The sequence below is a fragment of the Strigops habroptila genome, chromosome 2, assembly GCF_004027225.2.
Source record: "Strigops habroptila isolate Jane chromosome 2, bStrHab1.2.pri, whole genome shotgun sequence".
Classification (NCBI taxonomy): domain Eukaryota; kingdom Metazoa; phylum Chordata; class Aves; order Psittaciformes; family Psittacidae; genus Strigops; species Strigops habroptila.
The window spans coordinates 58,293,180-58,311,638 of record NC_044278.2 but is presented as its reverse complement, the minus strand read 5'-3'; the positions used below and the strand labels follow the sequence as shown (position 1 = coordinate 58,311,638).

The following is an 18,459-nucleotide window of genomic DNA, read 5'->3' as shown; positions in this document are numbered from 1 at the left end:
GTATGATTCAAAGTCCACCAAAGTTAATTATTATTTTAATGGGTTTTGGAATAGTTGCTTTGCATGAGCTCATATTCCCAAAGTAAAAAAACAGTTTTTGGAAAAATATAAAACACTTCAAAAGATCTGTGAGCTTTTCTGTATTTGAGGCACCCAAGACCGATGCCCCAGTCCTGTGGTTGTTCCAGGCTCTGTGCTAGCGCCTTCCTGCTCCTGGAGGTGCACTGGCTTACACCATTTCTGGCTTTTTAACAGGAAAACAAAAATGGTAACAAGAAGGGAATTATGGAGTGCTCTAGTGCTAGCAATGCTGTATGGTTAAATGAAATTTCTGGCTACTTAGAGAAATATAAATGTGACAGGTCTGATTTGTACAATATTAAGTTAAATACTTGAAAGTACCTTCACGTTCCCTCTATCAAAGCTGAAATCTCCAATGGCCTTTAGGTGAGAAAGGACGAGAACTTCAGAGGATTTGTTTCTATTTACCAGGTGGAGGGCAGCTTTCCAGCACAATCTGGGAGGTCACTGCACAATGAGTGGTGGCAAGGTAGAAGGGAGTTTCATGGCCATCCTGCTTAGGGGGAAGAAGGGCTGCTAAGGTGGCACATGCAGTTGTGGCTGGCAGAGGCCCTCAGAGCCCACTTTGGTGGCAGAGGTGTTTGCAAGTGCTCGCAGCTTGTGCCATCTGCCCAAGGAGATAATGTGAGCACTTGGCCTCTGGTGCCGTGATTCCCATCACTTTTGCCTTCAAACAGCAGCACTGTCATCTGCAACCCCATCCTCTCATAGAGCAGAAAAATGGTGTCAAAGCTCCTGAAGGGAAGTTTGTGTTACTTCTATTTGATGTTAAAGGGGAGAAGTCAGAGCGGGGTCTCTCTTTTTCTAGTCCATGTATAAGGTATTAAACTCAGGAGTGGATGAGTGGAAACCTCTGATGTTTCGGAACAAGGACAAGTGACCGAAAAGGGGCGGCCGGTGCTTCTTGTTGTAGCATGATTCTGTTTCTGAAGAGTCCCAGGGACCCTGATTTTAGGAATGGAATGACGCTATGTAGCAACATCTTGTTTAGATGAGATGCAGCTAATTCCTGCCTTAACCTGACCATACAGAAGGAATTTTTAAAAAGGCAACCTAATTCTCCCTATATGACCTGTTAGTGAGGACTACTCTTAAGTCTTTAAAAGGGCCCTTATCAATCAGAAAGGAATTAAAAACAATTTTAGCCAAAAGCTTCATTTTAACTGCCTGGCTTGCTGACAGTAGACTTTTCATTGCTGTGTGAACTCCTTGAAGACACTTTTGGAAAGGAACCCAATTTTCTTCAATTAATAAATGTAAGGAATTTTATAACAAGTAATTTAAAAATCATTTTATACTTTAATAAGAACCAAAATCCATTCCAGATGTTAGTTTTGAATTTGAATTTGTTTTGCAAATTTGCACGCACGAATAATTGCTGTTGATATTACATTATTGTTCCTTAATTTTTTTTTCAGCACCTTCTTACATTTAGCATATTCATGTAGTATTGTCTTTTTGTTCTCTTTTTCATGTGCTTTTTGTATTAATACATTTAACAACAACAATTAGCTGGTATACTAGAGTCAAAGCTGTTACGGAGGAAGACAAGGAACTTTCTCTTTTGCTTTTTTCCCTTTCCCACACTAACCCCCAAATTTGTTGATAACTCTAGGCATGACCCCAGTGATTACAGAGCTTCTATTGTTTTTGTACAATGACACACTAACAGAAATTGACCTGCACCAGAGAGTATTTATCTCAAGATCATTAACTGCTCTACTAATTAGGGGAGAAATCTGTAATTGTATAATAAATTAAAAGAGCTTAACTCAGAATGTTCCTCAGAAAACACAGCACTTCTTTAACTCTGCCACTGGCATCAGATGACGTTGCTCTTTGTCTCAGTTAGGCATTTACAAACATTCCTAAGATCCTCAGAGAAATGTGTTGTACAAAGAAAAGTGCCAGCTTTCTAGATACAAACACTGAAGACTAAACCTATGATATATCTATAATCCCAGCAGTTTAATCAAGATTTGTTAACACAGACAAAAAAACTCCTCAGCAGTAATTCTAGTCTGGTTTCTTTAAAAAAATTAAATAAAGTGATGTTTTTGGGATCATGTCAGCAGATGTTCTGGCACGGACAGATGCCAGTGCCCTGGTGCTGATGGTCCAGACAGGCTGTGCAGCCCAGGGAGAGGGACTGGCACTTCTGGGCTATGACTCCTCTCTGCCAGGATGGACATCTGAAAGAGGCCAGCTAGGCCATGCCTGAGGAAGGGTGTTTCTCTCCAGTGGATGCCACCACACGGTGCCAGAGTTAATCCCTCTCTCTGGGTGCTGGGGAGCTGCGGGCAGGGCAGGGGACCTACGGCCCCTGTGTCTGTCAGGATAGTCCCCATTTCAGATGTGATGAACAAAAAGATGGACACCTCAAAGACGTTCTGTTCCTACAAGTTTCATGACAATAGGTAGCTGGGTAAAGAAAAGAGGCCCTATTTATTTTTTAGCTCAGTTTCCTTTAAAGCTTTCTTTTCTGCCAACTCTCCAACTTTCAATCCTTCTGGCCAATGCTGCGGACATGCAACAGAGTTGTCAGAGTCTCAAAAATACCAGGTTGCTGTAATTTCATGAAAGCTTTAGCTGAGCAAAGGAGAGAGGGATCCAGTCATCCCTTCCTCCTTCAGGAAAGGCTGGGTCCATGCACCAGCCTTGCAAGGCGCAGCCCCTGGGAAACCAGGTTTCATTAGTTTTGCAGTTCACTGAACAACTTGTTTGTTCTTTCTGTCTTCTGAATAACACCTGCACAATCCCAAACGGATTATTAGTGCTAATTATTATTCAGTCATCAACATCCGCTGTGTTGTAGGGGATTTTAATTTATTACAATGAGGAAGGCAAACAAACAAATATTCTAATAGGGAGCACTTGGTTTAAAGTAAACCATTTACATTCAGGCAACATCTAGTTCTGTGCTGTCTGCTCCTTCAAACAAGCAAGGTAGAAGCTAAAACTGCATTTAAGTGGAGACAAAAACCATCGCAGCCTTTGCTCAAAATAAAACTAATAAAAGTTCAAGCAGATGGTGCCTGAGGCAGATGCAGTTGTGGCCACTTAAAATGTCCCTCCCCACACTGCTGCCCTGTAGCCAAATGTTAGCCACAAAGACATCCGTCAGAGTGTCCTCAGCCCCCTGCATGGCCAGGCTCAGCACACTGCCTTTCAGCTCCTGCCTTCAGTCACCTTCAACTGAGGGCAAGTGGCAGAAAAGCAGTGGGGAGCACCCTGCGCAGCTCATCCTCCCGGGTTGGCAGCAGGGTACCCCACTACACTATTTCTAAAACCTGCAGGCACCTTATATTTTAAATAATGGATTATCTTGCTGTAGGCTGACATGTTTATTATTTTAAGGTGGCAAGTACAGAATAGTTTCATAATTTTCACAACAGTTCATGAAAATCACCCAAGTGCATGTAGATTTGGTACTTTTCCCAGGAGTATCGCTATGGAGCATGAGCATCAGCAACCTGAGCTGCAACATGCTGGTGTTAATTCCCTGCTCCACACGAAGCTCCATCTTGAGCTTTGCCAGGAGCATTGCTGTGACTTTGCTGCAAGTCGAGAAGAGGGCTGCCAGAGGGCTGCCTTCTTTCATCAAGATTTAGCTTGCCCAAGGAGGTTTAACCAGTGGCCATGCATCTGGATGGTGCTTCAATTTGGTGGAAAAGAAATGGAGCTGGAGTGCCATGAGAGTGTTTTACTAGGAAAATGTGAGGCAGCAAAGCTCTCAGTAAATGACTAGAAAGCATCTTTTCACAAAGAGCATTGATGGAGAAGAAAGGGAGGTAGAAAAACGTCAAACAAAACACGCACAGGTTTATAATAAATAAACTAATTGATGTTTGGAGGTGCATTAATGAATAACTGAGAGAAATATCTCAAAGAAAATGAATGCTCAGAGCAGATAATTGATATGCTGTTTCTTCGCTGCATGCTGGTGTGGAGTCGTGAAAAGAATATTAAACATAAAAGATAAATGAGAATTTGTTATTTTAAATCAGGGATCCTCAGGACTTTATATGTTTTATATGCTATGGAAGAAACTCTGGGATATTTTGAGGGAATACAGGGTAACAATGGTAGAAGCAGCTCAAGTCCAGGAATATTATGCCATACCTAAAATCAGAGGCTGATGGGGTGTATCATCACGGCATGACCACAGGTGAGGAACAATGTGATGGGAGCTTGGTACTCAAATTGCTTCTTCAAAATGCACTGCAAATGAAACACTGAGGTGGCTTTTGGGGCCATTGCCCCCTTTTGAGATATGGGTTAATAGATTTCACTGGAGGAATTTGTCTTCAGTGGCATCCTCACCATTACCGGCACACTCATAAAATGGGTTTTGTTGAACTCACATGTCCTTTGCTGCTGTTTAGTTGTGCATCAGCACAGCCAAGCAGGTGTTTTTAGAAGGACTGAGTACTTTTGTTAGGTTTTGGTCTGTGACTTTGATTTTGATGAGATCTGATTGTGTAGAAGCAAAATTGAAAACTCTTTTTCATCTGTTTTTTGTCTTCCTGTGAAATAGATGTGTGCGTGCACTTGAACCTACATGTACCTGGGCTTCTGGTCTAAATGCTGGTACGCAGATAGATGTTAAGACACACAAGTGTAAAATTCAGATTACTTCCCCACAATATTTTATGCATTTGAGAACTGGTGGGTTTGGGGATTTCAGGTACTAAAGAGGTAACCTAAAAGCCCCAAAAGGAGAAAATATCAGGAGATAAGCAAGTGACCTATTCCACTTCCAAATCCCCTACTAACCTGTGCCAGAGGTGCAGGCTGATTTTGCAGAGTTGCTTGAGGCAGCAACTGCTGTGGGAGAAGCTCACATGAAGGCTGAGAAGGCAAAGAAACCTAGATTAAAACAAAACAAACCAAAACTTTATTTACAAGTTTGGCTCCTTTAAATTTTAGGTTTCTTCTAATGCCATGGCTTTTGTGTAAGTTGTTTTTAACTGCTAAGCTGCATATGTGGCACATGCTTTACACTGTCTGCCTATTTTGATGACTCTGTGTGAAGTTACCTGAAGAGCAGTAGGTTGACTGAGTCTGTGCACAGATAAATCCTGCTGAGCGCTCGGTGTTCTTGGCAAGGGAGTGTTAGGCTCTGCAATCAGCTTTGTTGGTGTAGCTGCAAGAAAAGTACCAGTGAGATTTCATATGCTGGAAATCATCCCCGTTTGAAGTGGGTATTACAATGAGACCTGGCTAGAAATGATTACGGCCTCGCTAAATGCCAGTGGGAGTCAAGGCTGTTCTTGTTGACTTCAATGGCAGTAAAATTAAACTGATAAGGAGGGTCTGGGCAAAGATAAAAGTAAATGAGACAGGTTATGATTTTGTGCTCCAATGAACAGAGCAAAAGAAACCAAGAACTGTGCTAAAACAGCTGGAACTCTCTTCAAATAGCTCACATCACTGTAAATTTAGGTTAGCTCATTGACTTTTCTTCCAGACCAGGGAGCAGAAAGAGTGCATAAGGTGTGCCCAAGTCAAGGCTGGAACATCCTGAATCTTGGCCAGAAAAGAATCACTCACAGGCTGTTATTACTCATGTAAGTCTAGAAGGATCTCATATTGCTCATACTGATGCCCTCAAATCTGAAAACAGAAGTTCTCATTTTCATAACAGATTGAAACAGCAGGTTTCACAGCTAGTCCCTCTACTCATTTTCCAGCGTACAGGTGGTTGCATTAGAACCTTACCTCTTGTATGTTAGCATTTCAGATTTTGCACTTCATTGTCAGTGACAAACACATATCATCGATACCTCATAACTAACTGTTAAATTAGCAGTTGTGGTATATATGCACACATTCTATAACCTGGGTAACTGAAAAATACTGCAGTAACCCAGAAATAGCACTCACATGCTGGATCTGACTTGGGTGTGTGAGAAGATTTTGGTGAGCTTCTGGATGATACTGAAGGTGTCCGACTAGCGCTAAGGATTGAGGCACCAATATCAAGTGCATTAAAGTGCTGTTCAGGATCCAAGCTGGCGCCACTGTCCTAAAAAAACCAAACCAAAACAAAAAAAGGGAATAGCTATTGCATCTGTCAGGGTAAACACATTTTGAAATGCATCTAGCAATGGTTGCACACCCAGTTCTTTGGCTGGCCTAAAATAACTTGAGCAGAACTAATCCCAGGTAGGCCAGCAGAAGACCTGGGCACAGGTGTCAATCTCCCATCTGAATAATGCATTTTACAAAGAGCTATCACTGAGTTGGAAATAAAAAGCAAGCTACTGCCATAGTAATTTTGTGCCTTCAGATGTGTTTCTGAATCTTTTGTGTTCAGTTGGATGTGACAGCAACTGCACCCTCTGAGAGACACTCAGCCTTGCACTGAGGAGGAGCTTTTCTTTCTTCCCTCAGCAGATCAGTGAGATATAGCTAAGAAGGCTGATTGCCAAAACATGCCCAAATGAATCTACACGGTAGTATCTTGCCAAGGAAAGGTGGAGATATCTTACATTGTCCCTGCCCATGTTCCACTTAATCTGTGGCTGCTGCTGATCTCCAGGTTTATCCTTTCATGAATTTACACAATCTATGTTAAAATAATTCAAGTGAGTAACGAATTCTGAAGTTGAGGGAATCCACCCAGAAAGACAATGCTGGAGTCTTCAGTGACGTTAACATAGGAACAAATTGTGATTACTACATATATTCATGAAAAAAGCTTTTCTACTTGTACCTTTAGTGCTGAGGACACAACCTCTGAGGACACTTCTTCCAAGCCCATCTCCTGTCTCCTTTCCACCCGAACATCTGCATAACTGAATGGAAAACATAATTCTGTGTATGAACATGGTATTGTTATATTTCATAAAATGTACTTTAAGCAAGCGAAGGAACAAATTACTGTAACATTTTATGAGTTAAATGAACAGCTGAAAAATCACTTAAGTCAAATGCTACTGAATAACACTTGAGAGACTGTTTCAATTTTCAGTTTTTGCTCTGTTCCTATCTTGCTGAAGTCAAGAAGTATACTAAAGAAGTATATATAAAGGTCAAGTTCACATCCTACAAGCACTTTATGACTTCACTGGAAAGCTTCCACACATCTCTTTAAAAACAACATAGGGATTAGAGGAAGTGAATAGTTAAGGGATCTGTCTAGTCTCTGTTTTTGCAGAAAATTGAAAAATGCAACAGTTAATCTGCCGCTAAATTCATGATTGAAAAATCGAGCTTAGCATAAAGTAAGGTTTCATAGAATCACAGAATCACAGAATGGTTAGGGTTGGAATGTACCTTAAAGATTATCTAGTTCCAACCCCCCTGCCATGGGCAGGGACACCTTCCGCTAGACCAGGTTGCTCAAAGCCCCGTCCAACCTGGCCTTGAACACTGCCAGGGACGGGGCAGCCACAGCTTCTCTGGGCAACCTGTGCCAGTGCCTCACCATCCTCACAGTAAAGAATTTCTTCCTAATGTCTAATCTAAATCTCCCTTCCTTCATCTTAGAGCCATTCCCCTTCTCCTGTCACTACATGTTAAGAGAAAGTGTTAGCAGTCATGAGGATGTCTTTATCTTACTGTCCTTTATGTCCCTGCTGGTTGATATGATTTTCCATACCTTACCACCATGTGTGTGCAGACAATGAACTCTGGCTTGGAGTTCCACTGGTGGTAGGTGATATAGTAATGGGTCTGGAGCCAGATCCACTGCTGTCCTTTGGTCAGAAACCGATAGCAGCAAGACTTCCCCTTGCCAAACTGCATCACTGTCAGCAGAAAACACACACACGGCTTGTAGCACGATTTCCGATGTGAAAATGACAAGAAACGTGAAAAAAGTGACAAAAGTATCTGTGACCCCATTGATTCCCAAGGGAGACAGGAGTCGAAGCACCTTTCGAGTGAGTGGTCCTGTCAGTCTTAATGATAGAGCAAAAATCATAAAGATCAGTAGGTATCTTCTTGACACTTTGAATGGTACATTCCTGTGCAGTACAATTAACCTTAAATTTGGACACTAATGCATTAACATCTGCTACAGTTTAAACATAGATCTTACTCTGGTTTATGTGCTGATCACATACTGCTTAATTAGGCATTTGGGATTAATTTCTAAGAGTGATCATATTAAGTTCTGTATCAGAAAAGTACAGGATAAAAGTGCTTGAAAAGATGAGCATTGTGTGCAGATGGGTTCAGAATGAAGTGAGTACAGGAGATAACATTGTGCAAAGACAAAAGTCATTTGAAATTAAAATTCCCAGACTGACAGGAATTCAAACTGCACTAAACTGGGGAGTATAGAAGGTTTTAAAGACTCACCAACAAAATTAATCTCTGCTTTTCCCCCCCCCAGTGATTTCAAGGGTTTCCCAAACATACACATATTTAGCCTTTCTATATTTTAATCTCATATAAAAACTAATGTTGACCGGATGTTTTCAGGACACTCACAAGTGGTAAGCTGAGATGGTACAGCCAGTTCTATAAGTAAATATTTGAAACGCATTGCCTCATTTTCTTTACTTAGTGAAAGAGTTTTTCAATTAAATCTTAATAGACTATATTCAATTATCACAGGTAATCCTAAATATCTGGTGAACAACATTAGGGTAAATAATCTGCAAGAGTTTTACAAAATACAATCTTCTCTGAGATTGCTTGAACTATTCCTGGATATTCGTTACTAATAGAGCGGGGTCTAATTTGGCATATTTTATCCATCCAGTGAGTCTTGTTGACTACTCGGGGGACATGGAAGGTAAAATTGTATTTTTCAGAGCTTGGTAAGTCTGGCCCAGATACTGATCAAGCTGCAGTGCCCCCAGTCCGCTGCAACTCTGCTAAGACATGCAGGTGCAAGGCAAGGGTCAAACCTCCGCTTCCGAGTTTAAAACAATTTTAACTGAAATTTCATTTCACTGAAAAGAGGTGTGCCAGTGACTCCACAGGAACCTGGACAATGTGATACTTACAGTGTTCATGGCACCTTGCTAGCAGCTCTAGGTCATCTATATGGTAATAGTCGTAGCCAGAAGTACCCAGCACTTCAAAAGGCAAGTATCCTATAATCGGCGGTGCTCTGCGGTTAGGCACAATATAAGTGAATTCATAAACCACAAAATAAGCAGTTCTGCATGTTGACACAGATATGCAAAAAGCCCAGATCTGCTCTTGCTTATCGGTGTATAGTTATCCACCCCAGGGGAATGGACCCGGACTTGACCTGCCTTGTGACTGGGATGCCCAGCTGGGCACAGCAGTGCCAGCAGGCACTATCCTCCCAGGACAAGGCTATGACAACCCCATCTCTCCAGGGAAAATGTGGTTGTAGAAAGCAGCTCAGCTTCTCAGGGACCTTCACACAGGAGGAACCTGCTGTGAGAGAGCCATTCTCTGGCTGTTCCTTGGTCAGGGGCTCTGCTGCGGCTCCCACAGTCCCTGCACAGGGGAAAACACGTAGCAAGGGGATAGGAAGCCATCATCTGCTGGGACTACGGGGATAGGAGGGGAGATCATCTCTGCCGCTTCCCTCTGGGTGCCTGCAGAGCTTATCTACGGTATGCTGAGGCAGTTGCTTTGTACATTTGCCAGCACAGTTGCCTCGGGCCAGCACAGACTTTCCCTCCATAACTCGGTGGGAATTGCACACACAGAGTCAATGGCTGGATTTGGAAAGAATGGTTTCTGCAGCTGTGTAACAATTAGATCATTTTGCCATGTGACAGACTCTGGTCCATTGATATTTTCAAAGGAAATGAGAACAAGCTAATCACAAATTTGGCCTGAGAAACAGAGTAGTTTTGTTTTAAAAGACTGATAAATGCAAAACTAAATGTAAAATAGTAAACATCAGCTTTTGCAGGAATTTTGGTGGCAGCCCTCCTGGTCATGCGATTTAGATGTGAAATGGAACACTATTTGAGAGAATTGCACTTATGAAAACAGCAGTAGACAAGCATCGAACACAACCAGGAGTGCTTTTCTTGTCACCAACCTGTGATCCAGGAACAAAAATTTCCACTCCAGGCTGTGTCGTGATGTGAATTCCTCTAGAGGTTCTTCCACGATGCACATTTCCTGTATGGTAAAGAGCTGACTTAGAGAGAGTTCTGCTTCATCTAGCTTTTGTTAGCTATAAATACACAGTGCATAAGAGGAGAAAACAGAGAATTTGCACATTTTCTGGCAACTCCAAAGAGCAATCTATTGTATTTATCAATGCAAACATTTTTGCAGGAGTTGGGAAGAAGAACTTGTGATGCACATGGACTTAAGAGCTGAGACACTTCTTTAGAGTGCCAAAGTTTTCATGGCTTTGCAGCAGTGCCTGGGGTGTGATGGCTGTGCTGCCCACAGCCCCAAGGAGCAATGCCCTTTTCCAGCATCCAGCCTGTGCTTGGTCCCATCTGGGTTTGTCACGACTTTCCTCACACTCTTTGTGCTACTAAAGATACCTACCACCCTTGCCCGGTCCTTTTGGATGTCTGCCCTCTGAGCCCTATTTGAGAAAGGGGGACACTCTCCTTCCTATTCAACAGCAGAAGAGGAGTACATGCCTTTTGAGGCAGGCAGCCTGCATGGAGCCTGTCAGGCAGGTGAAAGGTTGTGGTTTTACCTTGCACTTCACTCCAGTGAGTGAAGAAGCTGGCCCTTAAGACTCACAGAAGCCCTTGGCACTTCTGATAATGATAATTAATAATTGCATAGAAGGAGACAGGGCACAGGGCTGTCTGTGAGGCAGGACGTCCTTGCCCCAGACGGATGAGGATCAGGAGGCAGTCAGTGGTGATTAGTTGTTGGGTGGAGGTGGAAAGGGGAGGAAGGATGGCACCGTGGTGCACACTCGTGCATGAGCTGGGGCTGGCTGCATGCCCCAGCTCCCCTCTGCCAACCTCTCTTCTCCCACTGGCAATTTGCAGGGGCACCTCCAGCTCCACGAGCTGTCTGGCGTGAACTTGGAGGCCCCTGGCCTGGGACTTGCCAGCATCAGCACTCAGGATTTAGTGGCATCCAGGGTTACCATACGTGCCATGTCTCTGTTGCAGGAGGGTCTCCATCATCATTATAAGGACAGCCTGCCCACTGGCCCCCAATGTGCCTGTCCTCCTGCTCCCTGGTGCCACATCCCCCTGTACCGTGGGCTCAGTGACACCCACCCATGTCTCCACTGCCACTTCTCTCTCTGCTGTCCCTCTACGAGAGAGAAGTCATACAGACCACCTCTTGGGAGCAGAGGACAAGCTGAGGCACGCTGCTATGAAGCATTTCTTTGATACATGTCAATGCTTACAAAGTTGATTAAAGTTGCTGGCTGTACAGAGGCAAAAGGCTTCAGGCATACCTTAAATTCCTCTCTTCCCCCTCTACAGTTTATGCCAAAATACATGCTGATGCCAAGAACATACCCTAAAATTCAAGGTGCAATATGCGAACATTGCTGTGTGCAACCAACACACTGATTCTGCCTTCATTAGCCAGTCAGAAAAATATTTTGGCCTTCATTTTAGAGGAGGAAGTCAAGAGTAGGGGTTGAGTGAGTCACTCAGGTGAACTGAAGCGATCAGTGTCTAGGATTTCATGGCAGCTAACACCTTCTCCAGGTGGTTCAGCAGCTGCTTCCTCCACTAGCACTGGGCAGCCCATTGCCACATGCAGCTCATTTAGTTTCCCTGTTTATTTTGAGATCTTAGCTACCCAAAGACACGGGAATTTGCTTTCAGGGTCCCCAGACAACCTTAAATCCAGCCCCTACTGCTAATATGATTACTGTGGTTAAGATTCATGGGAAGTGTTCTTACTCACACAGAAGAGACTCTACTGGGGCCCCCCAGTAGCCTGCTGTGGCCATGAATCACTTGAGAGTGCCCTGCAAGTCCCAGAGCAGTAATGGAGCCAGGCCAAGGGAACAGCGATTTGATATCAGCCAGGTCTCAGCTAGGTTAAAAGTCTCTTAACCTCTGAGGCCAGGACACCTGATGCCATAGCTCACATTTGTTAATTAAGGACAACAGTGCCAGGAACAAGGTTGTGTGGTCTACCTTTAATTCCAGAAGCAGCTATCTTACTAGCAGGATCTGGGAGAAAGGGAATAGCAGTCACCTGAAGACACCGAGGTGCACAAACGAAAGCATCAGTGGCCATCTGTACGCTGTCACATTGCAGGAACAGAAAGCAGCAATGAAGAAGCCAATTTCAAAGTGACTGTGTAATTCCTAATGCAATGAAGGTTTCCATCTCCCATGCAAGGGGAGCAGAAGTGACACCGCTTCGGCATATCCTGGCTTGCACTGGTAATCCTCTTCACTGGATTTTTATGCATGAAATGTGATATCTGTAATCCATTCAATTAGCAAAACTAAGAACTCTGCATGTCACCCCATCTGAAAGCATTTTGAGAAGTTCTGAAATGAATGGGACCCAGGGTATAGTAAGGGGACCCAATGGTACTTACCTTTAAAAACTGAGGCGTTGCCAGACGAACAGTTGCAACGAAGCAGATCTGCTTTCCTGGGGATGTTCTGTAAGCCCTTGGGACAGCATCATCAAAGCCATTGCAAGTGGAGTTAGGCACTAGGTAGGGAAAAAACCGGGACACAGAGTCATGCCTCATACAGTATTTGCTCTCCCTGACTATTTTGCACACATGAAGCGTACTAATATTAATTTTATTCAGAGAAGTGCTCTAAAAGCTTTTAAAGCTGATATGCGTATATTTAAATCCAAGTCAGTCATGTTATGCAGAAAGACATCAGAGCTTAACTGCAAGTATGAATCTTATAGGTTAATCCTGATAAAAATAAGACCAAATGGTATTAAAGAGCATAAACCAGCTTTCTGGAAAGAAACCCCCCACACCCAATTGCTCTTTTTCACCACCAAGAAAAAAACATATGCTGCAGCATGCCTAGTGCCCTGACTTCCATGAAGCAGTGGAAAAAAACATTGTCAAGGGAGGAAGCTGAAGAGAGTTCATCAAGTCATCAGTGGCAAAACACAGGGGCCCACCACCAGTGAGGCTCCATTGAGCTAGCAATGAACTGTCCCCGGTGTGCTCAAGTTCTCCTTCTTTTGAAAAAAGACACCCTAGAAAGGACCCTATGCATGGCACAGGCTCCCAGAGCTGGGCATTTCTGGCAAGCGGGCAGGTGGTCTGCTGTCTCCGGAAACACTGGGCAGAAGGAAAAACTGGATGTGATGTGGTTACAGATTTTGTGTATGGTTTTTTATCTGTCTTTCATGATTGCATGGCTTTTGTGTCGCTTTGAGAGCCCACTAGCATCTCCTGCCACAGAGATACATTGCCAAAAGAACGTGTTGCCTTAAGCTAGCCCACAGTCCCATGTTAGAATAACAGAATGCAAATTCTTCCTCCAAATTTGAGCTGTTTAGAGATGGTAAGCCTACTTTCACAGCAGCGGAAAAAAACTGTGCGCTAAGCTATGGTGGGAACTGGGCTGGTCCTGCAAGTTCTTGCCCTGCCCAGCTGACTATCTCCCATGGGAGCAGAGAAGGTCCCATCTAGCAGCTGGAGTTCACCAATATGAGTTAATCTAATGCTAAAAAAGCATAAATGCTAATATTCTTTACTGTTAGGTCCCTTTATCCAAGTTTGTGAAGTTTCCTACACTTTGCCTCTTCTGCACAGGACAAAGCAAGGGTAAACATGACCATTCCTGTGAAAATTAAGAGCTCTCTATTCATCTGCGGAGGAGATAACAAGCAATTTTTATTCTGGGGCACTTCTGCACTAGGCTTTAGATCGCTAGCATAAACTGTAGAGATGGAAGAAGTCTCAATTTACACATGTGCTTTTGGAACCCAGTTCAACCTATTAAAAGCCTTACAATAACGATATAAAACAGTAACTGATAACAAGGATAACAGGGTATGAGACAGAAAAAATAAGTACTCTGTGGAGAATTCACACCTGTGATTAACTGGTTTAGGCCACTGCGTGCACAATATATATTGCGCCAAAAAGGGGAAGAAAGATTCCTCATTTGAGATGCACAGATGTGCACGTCCACAGACATTACAGCCCTCTCTTGCAGTTGAGTCTGGAGAGCATGGCTGACTGGATATTGAGATAAAAAATATGGGCAAAATCCTCCTCCTTTCACCAGCAAAGCATACTTGCTCTGGGGACTTCCAAGGAATATCTATTCCTGTACTGCTCCTGGGGTTATGTGCATATATGAGGGCTTCTATGGGATTATTAATACAAGAGATGGTAAAAAATGTAGAAAGAGTTAGGAGCTACAGGAAACAGGAGAAGCCTGAGTAAAGAGTTATTGGTTCATCTCTGATGTGATTATTTTGTGCAAGCCTGTCGATTTTCATAGTCAGACCTTTTTAAAAATTAATGGGATTGCTATAAACCCACATTAAGGGCATTGTAAAAAGTTCCTTCCAAGTTTCCTGTGTAATATGCTGTCATGTTTGAAGTCAATGGGGTTTCTCTCTGCAATAGCCAAGTTCAGTAGCTAATGTTTTTGTATCTTAGAGCCTAGCAGACTGCGCTCTAAGATGTGAAAATAAGCACATTCTGCCTGCGAACCACAGGTATGATAAGTTAACCTAGTTAGTGAACCCATGGGCTTGCAAATGACACCAGTTGCAGAAGAAAGTGGAGATAGAGTGGAGATCGAGTCACACCAAGGAGAGCAGATGGCTCTTCTATGTCAGCTGTTTGATGTAAACAGCCATGGGCCTGAGATGTATTCCCAGAAAAGAGCAGAATACATCCCTGAATATGGCATTTACAAATAGGATTATATTTCCAAGAGGTAAATGCAATACTAAAAGGGTAATAATTATTGTATAGGAAAGCTATGTAGTAAATAATCTATTCTGGATGAATTTCAGTTCTGGATTTCACCCAAAATGTTAGGGAGTGTTGAACTTGTCAGTGAATGAATAAGCCCAAAGAGATGAGACAGAGCTGGCCTGGTTGAAAGTCATCCATCTTTACTTTGAACAGGTACTGTGCCATCTCCATGCTCAGATGCCTTTGACAAAGTCAGAGCATTAAAAGCCTTGATGATGCAGGCAGATAGCCACCACCTTGCAGTGTACCTCTCCATCTGAAAGTAATAACTACAATAACTGAAAGAAAAAAAAACCAACCCTGACATTTGTTTCTGAATTACTTTGCTGCCTGATTTATTTTGTTGGTATCTGTTCTTTCCACAGCTCTATCTGCACAGCCTGTTTTGCTCTGCCCTTGCAGCTGATCAACAAATTTCAACCTTTTTTGTTGATAAATTTTAAAGTGTAGTTAAAAAAAGAGATAATTACATAAATGAAAAAGAAATTAAGCATGCCTTCTGAAAAATCATACTTTCTAATTCTCCAAGTCTCTTTAAAAGAAAACACGCAACATCTTGAAGTAGCAAAGTTCAGTAGCGAACTTTCTGAGAGCACCACAGAAAAACAGTGGAATGGAAAATACAGGATGAAGTCTGAGGATCTGGTGATGTTAACATTTATAAGTCAAATACACGTCTCAGAGTGCTTTTGTCAGAAGGTGCCTGGTGAAATGTTAAGCTGGTTATAAACAAGTGGGCATTGGGTGAATGATTCACAATTAAATGATCTAGACAAAATATCTTGAGTAGGGCATTAGAAGGTTGTGTGACAAAGCTAAATACATATCCAGAAAGATGAAACAGTTGTCTCATATGTATCAGTTAGCTGATACTCCTTAGCATGAATTTTAATAGTTTTTGCAGTTAGCTATCAGACCTGCTACTCTTAGAGCTTCCACAAAATACTTTTGCAAAGGTATTAAATTACTTGCAAATGTCATATAAGAAGATAGAAGGAAACTGATTCATCTATATACAGGGGTTTTTGTTGTTACTTGGTTTTGTTTTGTGTTTGTTGTTTTTTTTTTAAAAGACCAGGACATAAGGAAAATACATTAAAAATAAGTAATATATATAAGGAACCAAGCCCTTAACTACCATAGATGAAAAGATTTTCGTCTTTAGGGATACAAATCATGCCACATGAAATGAATGAAAACATGTTAAAAAACCCCAGATGCCACATTGCTTAGTTAATAATAGTACAGCAGTCAGTTGCTTGGTCAGTTATCTTATTTTAACTTAGGTTGTTTAAAACATATTCTTTCCATAACAGCAAACCTCTCATTTATGCCATTTGAAAGAAGAAACCCCTCCTTCCTGTTTTGTCAGTAGATGTTAATGTTTAAAGAACCAGCCTTAGTGACTGTCAAACAAACTGAGCAGTGATTTCAAAAAATGCAAGCCAAACAGACCAGAATAAAATAAAGACTGTTTCATATAAATACATTCAGACCACAGCAAAGGAGAATATTCAGCAATTAATATATATAATGGAGAAATCTAAAGTGCCAGCAGCAAGCCAGACTGCGCTCAGTAGCATCAGATGAGTAACGGTGACGGTATCCATACATCACTTGTCTACTTTGATCTACTCTCTCCTCTTTTCTCCTCCTGTTTCTCCTCTCAGCATTCTGTGCTGATATGAACCCTGAGTAAATTCTTTAGGACAGGAATAGTGCCTTTTTTCTTAAGTGTCCATAGAGAGCCCAACATAAGCACTGCAGATTGATAGCTGCAGCTTCTATGATATTGTGAATAGCAAATAATAATTATATGTGGCTGTTAATTCTGATCAAAACATTCATTTCAGTTTGAGTTATTCTTATCAGATGTCTCTGCATATGCTCATGGAGGCTCAAGATCGATGTATCTTCTGTATAAATCTGTTTCTTTTAAAAAGGAATTCAGAATGAATTAATTCTTCTGTGAGTGAAAAGACTTTTTTTCCTCTCAGCGTAATAATTTTCTAGATGGTTATTCTTTTCTCTGATAAATGTATCAGCTAACAGTAGAGTATCTGCTATTATTAGCATCCAGTAACCAGATGCTTCCTGAGTTTCCATGTAACTGGGAACAAAAATGCAAGATTTTAAATTCCACTATACTATTTAATTATATTACTTGATCAGGAGCTCTTTTCATGTAACGGTTATCTCCTCCTTCAAGAGGAAAACTTCAGGCATTTTGGATGAAAGGATGGATCTGCCACTGTAAAGATGCTGGTGGTCCTTTTTTGTACTGGTGAACACTTTGAAAGGCAGACTCTGGCTCTGTCCCTTTCAGGAGTTTTTAAGCAAGTATGTCACCTCAGAAATAGGATATCAAAGCCAATATTTGGTTATATCATTATGAGAGATCTTTTTCTGTTGACAAACGTACAAACAATTTTCACAGGAGGGATAAATCCAGCCCACCTTATCTTTTCTTATCAGAGTAAGCTATTAAGCAGCTTTGTAAAATAATCTATTCTCACTTAATTTGACATTTCATACTGTGAGCTAAGCATTCCTTGGATTTTTTTGAGAGTTGTCTCTATTACTTGCCTCCCCCATCAGCCCTCTGGCAAGACTGGATGGGAGCCACTGCATTATTCATAGGTGATGCTGACATGACTCTGTCCCTTATCAGCCACTACTGGTCATAGAATCATAGACTCACAGAATAGTTAGGGTTGGAAAAAACCTTAAGATCATCTAGTTCCAACCCCCCTGCCATGGGCAGGGACACCTCACACTAAACCATGTCACCCAAGACTCCATCCAACCTGGCCTTGAACACCGCCAGGGATGGAGCACTCACAACTTCCTTGGGCAACGCATTCCAGTGCCTCGCCACCCTCACAGGTACAGTGATGGCACTCGGCTCCCTCGGATGTTTGCATACATTCATCTCTCTTAAAATCTGGACTACAGGACCAGAACCTGAAATATATAAAAATATTGGAAAGAGTTCCTATTTGCAAATAAAACCCCCAAAACTTTATGCTCTAAGAGCAAGTAGGCATTTCTCACAGAAGCAAAGAGGGAACTCCCTCTTCTGAGTGGCCTTTGGGACACCTCCCCTCCTCTCAAGGGACCTCCGACTCTTCACGTCAGGCTAGAGTCCTGCTTTTCTCATTGAAGTTTAATTAATGACGATTATATAATCCTCCCAAATGCAAAATCAAATCTCTTGTATTTGATTTAGCACAGCCAGTGACTCATGCAGTCACTCTGCACAGCTCACTTTGCTGTTTCTCCAGTCGGCTGCTCTTGCTTGGGCACAGCTAATTCAAGAAGGCTTCGCTCATGGGCAGGCGGCTCGTGTCACATCCCTGGTGTAGATACAGCTGCAGAAATGACCTTGCAGCAGTGGTTACAGAGCACAGCTTCCCGCACACCATCCCTGGGACCAGCCCAAGCGGGGACCCTCTTGCTAACTCTGGCACTGGGCTGTGCAGCTCCTTTTGCCTCCAGCTATAGCTGAGCTCAGGAGCTCTAGGGACGGTGATCTTCCAAAAGACTGAACACATGCCGCC

The 18,459-nt window shown here is 42.4% G+C and overlaps 1 protein-coding gene across 4 annotated transcripts in view; it reads right to left on the bottom strand.

Annotated features, from left to right (window-relative positions):
- Positions 1–18,459, bottom strand: part of NPAS2 (neuronal PAS domain protein 2) — a 107,778-nt gene that overhangs the window by 13,784 nt on the left and 75,535 nt on the right. For 2 of the 4 annotated variants that reach the window (XM_030476149.2, XM_030476148.1), the window contains exons 8-15: positions 12,524–12,642; positions 10,067–10,149; positions 9,045–9,151; positions 7,688–7,835; positions 6,800–6,881; positions 5,968–6,109; positions 5,121–5,227; positions 4,858–4,950 (exon numbers count right to left, since the gene is read on the bottom strand). In XM_030476149.2, the coding sequence (XP_030332009.1) occupies positions 4,858–4,950; positions 5,121–5,227; positions 5,968–6,109; positions 6,800–6,881; positions 7,688–7,835; positions 9,045–9,151; positions 10,067–10,149; positions 12,524–12,642 (881 nt within the window). The remainder of the gene's footprint in view (positions 1–4,857; positions 4,951–5,120; positions 5,228–5,967; positions 6,110–6,799; positions 6,882–7,687; positions 7,836–9,044; positions 9,152–10,066; positions 10,150–12,523; positions 12,643–18,459) is intronic. The other 2 variants (XM_030476150.1, XM_030476151.1) reach the window with 2 other exon arrangements.